Here is a 12,671-nt window from a genome sequence, read left to right as displayed (position 1 = left end):
TTATTCGAAGTGGTCGACGACGACATGTGTTACAACATAATCCTCGGAAGCCCATGGTTACATGAGATAAAGGTCGTACCCATAACATATCATCAACTACTGAAATTCGCGACCTCGGAGGGAATCAAGCAGATAAGAAGATCAACCGGCAGCAAGAGAGATTAACGTAGTGTCGATTTCTAGTAGCAAAGGGAATGAGCCCATCAAATAGCAATTATAGGAAACTACGCCTATTCCCGTTCCAAATGAAGGTGATAAAAGCGAGGAGTCGTCGGAATCCCACCAGGTACTGAGATACTTTTAGGTACTGGAGGAGACAGACGCAACCCAGTCCACTGTAGAAGAACTCGAGCAAGTGACTTTATTCGAAGAATCTTGTAAAGGAAGTTTCACTTGGGAACAAGACTCAATCCCGAAATCAGGTCAGGATTTATTAATTTCCTTAAAGCTAACGTTGATTGTTTGGCATAGTCGCACTCGAATATGATAGGTATCCTATTAGAGGTGGTCATGCATAAGCTAAGTTTGGACCCGAAATTCCCATCAGTAAGGCAAAAGAAATACCCAATAGCTGAGGTTAGAAATAGGTTTGTTAAAGAGGAAGTAACTCTATTACTCGACATTGGTTCAATCCTGGAGGTAAATTATCCAGAATGGTTATCTAATGTAGTTGTAATTCCAAAGAAGAATAACAAGTTTAGAATATGTGTAGATTATAAAGACTTAAATAAGGCGTGACCTAAAGACTCGTTCCCATTGCCAAATATTGATCAAATGATTGATGCTACGGCCGGGCACGAGTTAATGAGTTTTCTTAATGCTTACTCTGGGTATAATCAAATCAAGATGAACCTGGACGATCAGGAAAAAACTTCGTTCATTACAAACATTGGCACATATTGTTATAACGTGATGCCATTTGGGCTTAAAAATATTGGAGCCACTTATTTAGAGGCTCATGAACAAGATGTTCGAGAAGAAAATAGGCAAAACAATGGAAGTGTATATATATGACATGTTAGTCAAGTATTTGAATGCAAGTTATCATTTGAAACACCTCTAAGAAACCTTCGATATCTTGAGGAAGCATAACATAAAACTCAACACAGAAAAATGTACATTAGAGGTTGGCTCCGGTAAGTTATTGGGGTTCTTGGTCTCATAGAGAGGGATTGATGTAAATACCAATAATATCAAAGCCATTGAAGATATCTCGGACCAACTAACGAGTGTAAAAAAGTACAGAGGCTAATTGAAAAATTAGCTGCTTTAAGCGTGTTATCTCTTGATCCTCAAAAAAATGCCATCACTTCTTCTCATTTCTGAAGAAGAAGAAGAAGAATTGCAAATAGACTCCGGAATGCCAGCGGGCCTTGAATGATCAGAAACGCTACCTATGGCTGGTTTCAGTCCCGGGTTAATGCCCCTGGTTGCTAAAGAGGCTGTACTGGTGTCAGAAACTACATTAGGAGTTTGGACCTTGTTTACAGACGGAGCTTCAAACGTAAAAGGGTCCGAGTTTGGGTGGTTCTAATCACACCCTCGAGGGAAATCCTGAGGCAAGCCATTAAAAATATTCTGTAAACTAATAATAAAGCCGAGTGTGAGGCTTTGGTTGCAGGATTTGAATTGGCCCGAGGACTTGGCTCTGAGGTCATCGAGATAAAATGTGATTCCCGACAGGTAGTAAACCAAGTGTATGGGATTTTTGATACAAAGGAGGAACGCATGAAATAGTATGTGAATAAGGTTCAGGCATTACTTGCACGATTCATGGAATGGTCGATCATACACATCCTAAGAGAAGAGAGGGTGGAAATGGATGCATTGGCTAATTTAAGGTCGTCTATGGAGATGAAAGAATCTAACTCCAGTACTGTCGTTCAACTTTTTCAATCGGTACTAGATGTGGATGGCTATTATGAAGTGAATACAACCAACCTAGTCTGGGACTGGAGGAATGAGTTCGTCGAATATCTTTGGCATGAAAAGTTTCTCGAAGACCCAAAGGTGTCTCAGGCACTACGCACCAAAGCGGCTCATTACTACCTCATGGACGAGTAATTATATAGGAGATCGTACCAGGCCTATTAGCCCAATGTCTAGGAGCCTCGGAGGGGGACTACGTGATGAGAGAAGTCTATAAAGGAATTTGCGGGAACCATTTCAGTGCAGATTCATTGGTACTAAAGCTGGATAGGGCAGGATACTATTGGACTCGGATGGAACAAGACGCAAAGACATTCATTCAGAAATGCGACAAATCTCAATTCTATGCACAGTTGGTACACCAAGCAGCGAAACTCTTGCATTTGGTGTTGTCCCTGTGGCTATTCATGAAATGGGAGATGTATATAGTCGGCCCATTGCCACTGGATTCCAGAAAGGTAAGATTCCTCTTAATTTTAACTGCCTACTTCACTAAATGGGTTGAAGTAGGTCCTTACCAAAATATCGGTGAGTGTGAAGTGGTCGACTTCCTATGGGACCACATAATCTGCCGATTCAGAATACTGAAAGAAATTGCCTACGACAACGGACCACAGTTCGTAGGTTCCAAAGTCCTAAAATTTCTCGAGGATTTGAAAATCAAGAGGATTACATCGTCACTGTACCATCCGAGCGCTAATGAACAGGCGGATTCAACCAATAAGGTGATTATCCAAAACCTCAAAAAGGTTAGAAACTGCTAAAGGAAAATGACCTGAAGAGTTACCAGGTGTTCTATGGGCATATCGGATAATGATAAAGTCAAGCACGGGAGAGACACATTTCTCTCTCGTATATGGCATAAAAGCTTTGATCCTGATGGAAGTAGGGGAATCAACCTTACTGTTTTCCCAAGAAAATGAGGAATCAAACAATGAGGCGTTACTGGTGAAGTTGAATCTGCTCGATGAATGCAGAGACTTGGCATATGTGAGGATGGTGGCTTAGAAGCAAAGGATGGAGAGATATAGGAGGGCCAATCTCTGTTACTTCAAAGTAGGAGACTTGGTTTAGATAAAGGTGACTCAAAACACTCGAGAATCATGGAAGTTGGGTCCAACATGGGAAGGTCCCTATCGGGTTTCAGCGATCACAGATAAAGGATTGTACGAGCTGGAAAATTAAGATGGAGTCAAGTTGCCTGGTAATGGAACATGACTCACCTCAAAAGTTATTACTACTGATGGATCCTATATATATTGAAAGTATGTGCTGCACTCTTTTTCCTTTCGACCAATTTTTGTCCCATTTGGGTTTTTTCTGGCAAGATTTTTAACGAGGCATCAATGAAAAACATACTACGAGAGGAGCATCATCGGCAAAGTTAAGACCTTAAATTATAAGGTATTGAAATGATAAACCACTATGGGATGGTTAAATAATCTCTAGCTCGAAGGCAAGTTCCTAATAGGAAACAAAACTTGCCATCGAACCAAAAACTATTTAACCGTTCGCGAATTGTTTCCACCGATGAAGCAAGACTTCCAGTGTTCTAATTCGCATACTTTGCATTCGAATACTACGGGGGGGGGGGGGATAGTATCAGATACGATAACAACAATGCCACGAAAATCGGGGATTGCAAGAACCAGGAACAATAATGGCTCAGGGACCGGGGACTGCATGGTTGGCCTCGTAGAAATAAGTTAACAAAAAACTTCAAATGCTTGTGCCGGAATGAATAGGAGACGCCCTCTTCAAGAGCACCATAAACATAAGAGGGTCCTCTCTTATGAACCCCTCATAGTAAAGGGTTGATTCCAAAAGAATTCATTCCCAGAACGAGAAGCTATCAGATGAAAATATGCCCAAAGCTTTAACTATTTTTTTTGGTAACTAACTATTTTCATTAATCACCAATTGGAAAACTTTACAAAGTACAACAAACTACAACTCTGCTTGCTGAATCTAAAAAAAATATAAACAAAGATCCTATTGTTATGTAACTACTTTTATCATACTCCTTGGTTATTATACCCCAAGTCTCCTATTTACCATAGTTTGCTAGAAAGGAAGTTGGTTAAGTATGCAACCAGTCTTTACAGTAGCTCTTACATTACATACACAAGCAGTTTCTCTAGCTAAACTATCCATCTTTTTTCCACTTTTTCAAATATCGTAGAGTTCTTTTCAGTCCATATTGCATATATAATTTCTGTGTAGACCTGTTTCACTATCTGAGCTTTGGTAGATTTCCCTTTGACATTGTTGTGCAGCCACTATTGCTGTTGGTTGGCATTAGCTCTCAGAGGTATTGGTCCTTGTAGCCATAAGATCAATCTTCCCCATAACTGTTGAGAGAAAGTACACTCATGGAAGAGATGCTCACTTGTTTCTGTTGTAGTATGACATAGAACACAAGTCTGATCAATATTAAGTCCCCACTTTGCAAGTTTATGTGCTGTATTAAGGTTCCCATGTTGTGATACCCATATGGTAAATACAACCTTGGGTCTAACTGCATTATTGTACATGAAGTGCTTCCAGTTTACCTTAGAATGAGTTCCCAAGAGTTGCTTATAACATTGTCTGATCATGGAATGTTGTTTTTGCGGGGTGCCCTGTATATGACTAAAGTCTCTCTTGCTTCCAACAATTTACTCACCATCCAACTAGCTTGTTGTGGAATTGGAATAGTGCTTACTTTTCTTTGTTTTATATAATAACTATGAATCCATCTAATCCACAATTTGTCTTATTTGTGAGAGAGTTCCCAAAAGGTCTTTATCAGTGTACATTGTTCCACAATCTCAGATTTGTTATATTCAACCCACCTGCTGCTTTTGGTAGGCACATTTTGTCCCATGATACCAAATCCCTCTTGGTGATACTATTTGTTCCAGACTACACATAACTTCGGCAATGTGCCTCAATTACTTTAATGACCTTAGCAAGTAATAGAAATTATTGAGACCAATATGCTTGTATTCCAAAAAGAACTGATTTCACCAACTGGATCCACCATGCATATGAAAGTTTCCTAGCAGTCCAAGAAGAGATCCTTGTAACAATTTTATCTATCAGTGGTTGCCAATAAATTAGAGTGAGTTTCTTGGATGATAGTGGAACCCCTAAATATTTAAAAGGAAGTTCTCCTTGTACATATCCCAGCTCCTGCAATATCTATGATTTTATTGAGCTGCCGACTCCTCCAAAATAGACATTACTTTTAGCTAGATTTGCTTGCAAGCCAGAAGCTTTAGAGAATATCAAGAATCTTTCATGTAGCCTCTGAATAAATCTTTTATCACCTCTGGCAAATAACAGTAAGTCATCTGCAAAACTTAGATGTGTGATCTTCAGTCTTGCACATTTTTGGATGATATGCATAGAGCTTATCTTCTTCCAACTCATTCATATTTCTACTTAGATATTCCATTACCACAGTAAATAAAAAAGGAGAGATGGGATCTCCTTGTCTCAGACCTCTGGAAGCATTGAAAGGTTCTGTTGGTTCTCCATTTTTGACTATTGAGTAATGAACTGTCTTTACACACTCCATGATCCATTTTATGAATTTTCTTGAGAATTGTAAATCCTCCAGTACTTGTTCAATGTAGATCCATTCGATTGAGTCATATGCCTTCTGAAGATCGACTTTGATTATGCACCCTGGTGATATATTCTTCCTAGTATAAGCTTTAATAAGCTCATGTGCAAGGATGATATTGTCTGCAATTCTCCTTCCTGGGATAAAACCTGCTTGTGTCTCACTAATAACAGTTGCAATAACATTCTGTAATCTTGCAGTTAAGACTTTAGATATAATCTTGTAGAGAATAATGCAATATGCTATAGGCCTAAAATCTTTTATAGTAGCAGGATTAGGAGTCTTGGGGATCAAAGTAACTGAAGTACAGTTGATAGGACTGAAAAGTTTACCATATTTGAAGAAGTGTAGGACAACTTCAGTTACATCTTGTTTAATTACTGGCCATGCTTGCTTATAAAAATAAGCATTATATCCATCTACTCCCGAGGCCTTATCATCATCAATAGAACAAAAGTCCTTCATAGATTTCCCCTGCACTAACTTGTGCATATAATTCAATTTGTTGCCGATGATTTAAGACAGACCCCTTCTTTATAATTTCCCTATTAACAGCTGGTAGAGAGTATGTTGTTGTGCCTATCAGTGATTTATAGAAGCTGATTATTTCCTCTCTAATAGCATTCTTGTCAGTGAGTTTGTCTCCTGTCAAAGCATTGATTTCCACAATCTGTTTTTGCTACTTCTTCTCCTTTAATATAGTTGAAAGTACTTTGTAGTCGAGTCTCCTTGCTTAATTTAAGTAATTCTTGACTTCTGTCTTAGTACCCCTTCTTCTATTAAAGATCATTTTTCCAATTTTAGCAGCAATTCCTTTTCTGAAGCTGCTAGGGCGTCAGTGTACTATTGATGCATTTGCTGTTGTATTACTTTCAGAGCTACCCTTGTTTGATCTATCTTCATGGTTATTCCTTTAAATTCTACATTATTAAGTGTCTCAATTGTGGCCTGAGTGATTTTAGCTTTTCCCATATTCTCTTCATTCTCCCCTGATTAGTCTGCATCCTCCATTTTTTTTCTATAATAGACATGAAATTTGGATGATCAGCCCATACATTAAAGAATCTAAATGGAGTTTTGACATTATGATCTCTGGATTGGAAGTTTAGAATCATTGGAGCATGATCAGAGATAAATGTTTCTCCATATTCATTCTGAACATGACTATATTGGAGCATCCATTCATCATTTCCCAAAGTTCTATCAAGTCAGCTGCAAATTCTATCATCTCCTGCTTGTTTGTTAGTCCAAATGTAGTATTCACCCTTCCATGGAATTTCATTCAGGAAGAGGCTATGTGTACAATCTGAGAAATCCTTCAGCTCTGCTATAGTTACTGGTGCACCATAGAGTCTATCTTGTGGATAAAGTAAGGCATTAAAATCTCCACTTAGGAACTAATGTGTTATTGTTTGGTTGGAGAGATCCTGCAGATGTTCCATAACTCTTTCCGTTGCTCAATTGTGTTATATCCATATACCACTGTCATAAAGCATGTATCAGTGGGTTGTTTTCCTGCTATATGGAAATGGATATACTAAGCTGCTTCTTGAATCATTATGAGGGCAAAGAATCCAGACCCTTAATTTACTGCATGTTTGTAGTTGGTCACACAATTCCATCCTGGAGCAATTCTGTTGGCAATAATAGCAGCCTTATTTGCTTTAACTCTCGTTTCTACCAAACCAACTAAAGTAACTTTATTTACTTTGAGATATTTTCCCAGTTCCTTCTATTTGTACCTCTTATTTATTCCCTGCACATTCCACACTAACCAATTCATGCTAGAGATGTAGATCCCCACCTATATCAGTGGGTAATTGCCTCTCATTCACATTATCATCATCTTGAATCACACCAAATCCATTGCTAATAGATATTGTGACATCCCTCATGTTATTTTGTATTTGGTCATGTGTTGTGTTCTGTATCTTCTTTCCTCTATTGGTACTCCTCTGCACTTGAGTAAATTCTTGCTCATCAGTTTGTATTTGGTATGGTGGATTTGCAGTCATCTTGGCTTGATCTTCCTGTATTTTATCACTTTTTGCCTGTGCTTTATGTTCTTCTGATAAATTTTGCACATTGTCTGTTATCATTCTCCCAGTAGTTTTCCATTGTTGTACAATTTTCCTGGGCCTTCTCCTCATTTGCTGTTCCTCTTGCCTATTTTCTCATTTTCCAACTGCATTACAATCATGTCCAATCTTCATACATTTCTCACAGAAGTTTGGTTTCCAATCATATAGAACAGGCTGCTGGAAGAACCTTCCTGTTGGATCCATTACCTCTACTTCATCTGGTAGAGGTTTAGTGACATTCACCTCTATAAGAATTCTTGCAAAGGAGATTCTAGTCTGTTTAGCCGTACAAGAATCTGCATACAGAGGAGTACCAATGGTACTAGCTATACTGCTCAAAGATTTTGCACCCCAACAATTGATTGGCAATTTTGGAAACTTTACCCAGATGGGAATTTCTATTAGGAATTCTGTTTTAAGGTCAAAATCAGGGGACCACGGTTTGATTACGATCGGTCTATTGTTAATGGTATAGGGTCCTGAGTACAATATCTCATTCATATCAGCCACTGATTGGAATTTGATTATATAGTACCCTTCATCATGTAGAAACACCTCCGGTTCACCTACAATTGCCCAATTTTGTGCAACATAGTTCTTCATGTAGTTATACCCTGGAATATCTCCAATTATGTAAACAATTAAATCTGATTTCCAATTCTGTGTCTCCTGTTCTACTTCTTCCTTATCTAATTGTGCAACTACTTTTACATTAATTACAGTAGGGTTAACATATGATAAAGCCATACCATTTTCTATTTCTCTGTTGACTTTGAATAATCCGACCCATGACTCTTCTGGAAGTTGTTTTTCATCTCTGTTATATGCTGGGCATTGAGTCTTCATCACCACATTATCTAGATTCCTCTTTGGATATGATTCACCAATTTGAACCAGATTTTGCTTTTCATTGCTCATAACTTGGGTCTTTTGTTGGTGCGAATCACTTCCCAAATTTAAGCTCTGGACTCCTGCACTTGTACCTGGGTTCCCTTTCAATTGCAATTCACCACTGAGATTTAATTTCTTCGTTGCAGTCATAGATCCGATCGATATTGGCTGAAATAGGTTCGATTTGGGGGTAACAACATGTTGTTCATTCCCTTATTCTAGAATTTTGGCAATAATCCTGGCACTTACAGAATTTCCGACGATTATCAATGTTTTTTTTACTAGTCTTCCTCACCTAGCCATGGCTGGAAACATGAGCGGCGCAGGTTATCTTAACACGCACCGAGAGCGCTTTAACTATTTCAATGCAAAAAAAATGTATCTTGGACAAAACTTAAGCAAAATTCTTATTTATTTGGCAAAAGTGACAAACTCAAAGAAATGTGTGGCATAATTACAAAGGTACAAAAAATAAGGAAAGATGAAAAACAATAAAAGAAAAAAATCTAAGCATTATCGCCGCCGGAGCTGGGGGAGAGAGGCATCTGCATCCCCCCGGTGAAAGAAGGCAGATCACCTGCCAGTTTGGAGCCTGGATCTTCATTATTATTCTCTTCAATTTCATCCTCAGTTCCCGAATACTCGAAACCAGTATCCCAGGAGTCAATTGCAGCAGGCTGAGCAGGGAGACATTCTCGAGCAGTTAGCTCTAGTGCTCGAGCCTTGGTGTTACAGTCACCAATATCAACAATGCCCGCTTTGGCCTCTTTCGAGGTTTTTTTCCTCATATGATGCATCACACACGTCTTTTAAAATACAAGGGAATCCCCTTGCTACCGGAGTTTTGCCTTAAGTCTGTCAACCTCGGCTTGAAGGCCATCCCTCTTGCATCTCATGGCACCGAGGCTAGAATCAAGATCATAGGTTGTAGATAGATGAATCCAATTTTGCTCCATGATCTTCTTGAATCTCTCCTCCATTCTGGACCTCTTCTCCTTGGCGGTATTGGCCTCCTCGGTATTGGAGCTCAAGGCTGCCTTCAAGTTATTCACTTGTACCTCGAAGGCAGATTCGCGCTCGGTAACAACAAGCATAGTATCTTGAAGCTTGGCCCATCACTTCTTGCTCACTTTGCTTCAATCGGGCTTCAAGCTTGTCCGTCTTAGTAGATTTAGCCTCCAACACCGGGAGGCACATGACAAGTTGGTCCCATTCGGCCAACAACTGATCCCGCTCGGAGGCAAGCCCTTGATTAATTTCTACAGGACCTCAGAAGCAAGAAAGTTGGCCTGTAAAGAAGAATATCAAGGTTAAGAATCCCATTATAACAGATAAATAGAGAGCAAGTGATAAGAAAGCAAATACAGTACCGATGCCGCATTATGTACTGCATTATTCAACAAATACTCCCCCGAAAGGGAGCGTATTTTCTTCTTATCTTTCTATGAAACCAGCGGCTTCAGGTAGTTGGCAAGCTCCACCGTCCTGGATAGCATATGGAACTCCTTCAAACCAAAAGAGTATCGCTCTTCCTTCCTCGAGAATCTGGAAAGTGGGTGAGTAATTGTTCCCCAAATTCCCATGGTCAGGAGAATGAAATCGAGAAACACCCTCATCTCGAGCATCTGTTGCCGGTGGAGGAGATGCAGTGGGTGCTGGTGGCGAAGGTGCAACTGGTGTAGAGAGTGTGAAATTGTTAGCGTTAAAGGTTGAGAAGCAGCTGCAACAAGAGCATCGCTGATTATTGGTTGCTCTGTGTCCGAAGGCAGAAGAGGCCCGGGGTCCGAGCTCCTTGGACCAGAAACAACAACGGGGACGGGATAGCGGGAATTTGCATTGTCTACCATATCCATCTCACCCCAAAATTCTTGAACTTCTTCTATGGTTAGGTTTTGAAGCTCTTCGGGCTGAGCAACCTGTTGAGCTGATAAAGTTGTCCTTCTTATTTGGAGGGGAGCCACTTCATCACTGGATTCTCCATATTCCACAACACCACTATGGTCGGCTCGGCTGTTGTGGTCTTTATTTTCTTATTTTTATCCCCAGACGAGGAAGAACACCTCCTTTTTGGTTACTTGTTCTCTGGTTGGGGACTCCAAGAGGAAGCACCACCACCGGGAGTAGATCCGAGGGAACTGTTTTGAGCAAGGGCACTTTGAAGCACCCTCACGACCTCCGTGGGATCAGCCAAACTATCCACCTCAGGGCGGGTGACAAAGCCCTGCGGGAGTCCTAAATCAAGAAAAAACATGGAGTTAGAAAAGTCATCTATGTTCATACAAAAACAAAAGGAAGGAGGACTCAGTTTACCATAGTTCTAGGCTTTCCACCCATATTTTGCGGGCCATTTCCTTCCACTAATGGGTTTTTGGTGTTGTAATATCCAGAATCTTCTGAACACATTGGTCTAGGTCTTGAACCCTTAGTGGTTCTCGTCGGGTAGCTGATACAACGGAAACAAAGAGGTTAACAATAACAGAAAACAATCTTTATACGAAGGAAAGAGATGAACAAATCACAAACTTACGAAAACGATTCCATAATTCAGGAAAAGATGGAACTGTGGCTGGGATGATATCCCTGGTTGTGATGATGACAAATCGCTCTATCCATCCACGATCACTATCATTATCCATGCTGGTGAGAAGGGAGTGGTGGCCACATATGCTGAAATTAATTACTTCACCACGAAATATTTTGGGGGAGTAGAGATTCATTATGTGTGCCAGGGTTAGAATTTACCCAGTCTCTGTGCACAACTAGCATAGGCAAGCCATCCTTCGCTATATAAATGGCCTACTTGCGCCAAGCAGACCTCGTACTGGTGGCAAACTCCAAAATCACGGGGTCAAGCCGTGCACTCGTCCCTAAAGAAAACGTACCTAAGGTGAAGGGATACGTATAGACATACGTAAAACCTTTCTTGGTGAAGGTAACCTGCTCTATCATATCCGGAGCAAGAATGTTAAGGTCTGGGCAGTTGCAGTCCTCCTTCATAGCATGAATACTGGAAGGGAGAATGAAGAGGCGTAAAATGAGATGGGACGAATCAAGAACATGTTTAAACAGATGATGGAGAAAAATGCCGATTTCGATGCTCAACTAGCCTCTCACAACACTTCTATTCGCAATTTAGAAGTTCAATTGGGCCAAATCTCTCAAGCTTTGAACACTCATCCTAAGGGGGCACTACCAAGTGATACGGTGGTGAACCCATAGGGTGAAAATAATACGGAACATGTTATGGTCGTGACTACGAGAAGTGGCAAAGGTGGAGATGCAACCACCTCAAATCAAAGAAGAATTGTGGATGATGATATTGTGGTTCAAGAAGATGAAATTCCAAGCAATGTGGTTCAAGCTAATGAAGAAGTGAGAATTGATATTGATAAAAATGTGGAGGAGATGCAAGAATAAGTGAACCTGTCTAGGGAACACATAATTGACATGCCGGAACGGGTAGTGCCAAAGGCTAAGGCACAAATGCCAAGGCCTCCTCCTCCATACCCTCAGAGTCTTGCAAAGCAAAATAGTGAGAACCACTTCAAAAGGTTTATTGACATGATGAAGAGTTTGTCTATTAATGTACCGTTGGTTGAGGCTTTAGAGCAAATGCCGGGTTATTTAAAGTTCATGAAGGATTTGGTCACCAAGAAGAGGTCGATGAATTGTAAGACTATCAAGATGACACATCAAGTGAGTGATATTGTGCACTCAATGGCTTCGAAATTGGAAGATCCGGGCACTTTCACATTCCCTTGTACCATTGGGAGCGCCGATTTTGCAAAAGCTTAATGTGATCTAGGGACGAGTATCAACTGTAGACATGTGATTTTGACCCTCCCCAAGATTTTTCATATTTTAGCATGCAAATATTTAATTTAGGCCTAATATCGCTATCTCAACTAATTTTGACTCTTTTACTTTATTTATTACAAGAAAATGAAAATTACAAAAAAATAGTTTCATTAATGCTTTGTAGTCATTTTTAATCTTGAAAAATACCAAAAATAGTTTTGTTTTAACAGTCAGTCTTATTTTAATAGTTATTTTACTTACGTAGGATTAATTAATAAATGAGATCATATTTTTAGTCTCGTTCGCGGGGAAAGAATAAAATTTGGGCTCAAATGACCTATTTTTATGTCTAATTTTCGGAT

At 39.8% G+C, this 12,671-nt stretch overlaps 1 protein-coding gene across 1 annotated transcript; it reads right to left on the bottom strand.

Moving 5' to 3' along the window:
• Positions 1-7,713: 7,713 nt before the first annotated feature.
• On the bottom strand, positions 7,714-8,661 carry LOC104220969 (uncharacterized). The gene has a single exon (XM_009771942.1). It carries the CDS (start codon positions 8,659-8,661, stop codon positions 7,714-7,716), a length of 948 nt encoding a protein of 315 aa, XP_009770244.1.
• Positions 8,662-12,671: the final 4,010 nt, after the last annotated feature.

The sequence above is a fragment of the Nicotiana sylvestris genome, chromosome 6, assembly GCF_000393655.2.
Source record: "Nicotiana sylvestris chromosome 6, ASM39365v2, whole genome shotgun sequence".
Classification (NCBI taxonomy): domain Eukaryota; kingdom Viridiplantae; phylum Streptophyta; class Magnoliopsida; order Solanales; family Solanaceae; genus Nicotiana; species Nicotiana sylvestris.
This window is presented reverse-complemented; position numbering and strand designations above follow the sequence as displayed.

Coding starts and splice junctions, on each gene's coding strand:
- LOC104220969 (XM_009771942.1), bottom strand. CDS start 8,661: ATGACTGCAACGAAGAAATTAAATCTCAGTGGTGAATTGCAATTGAAA.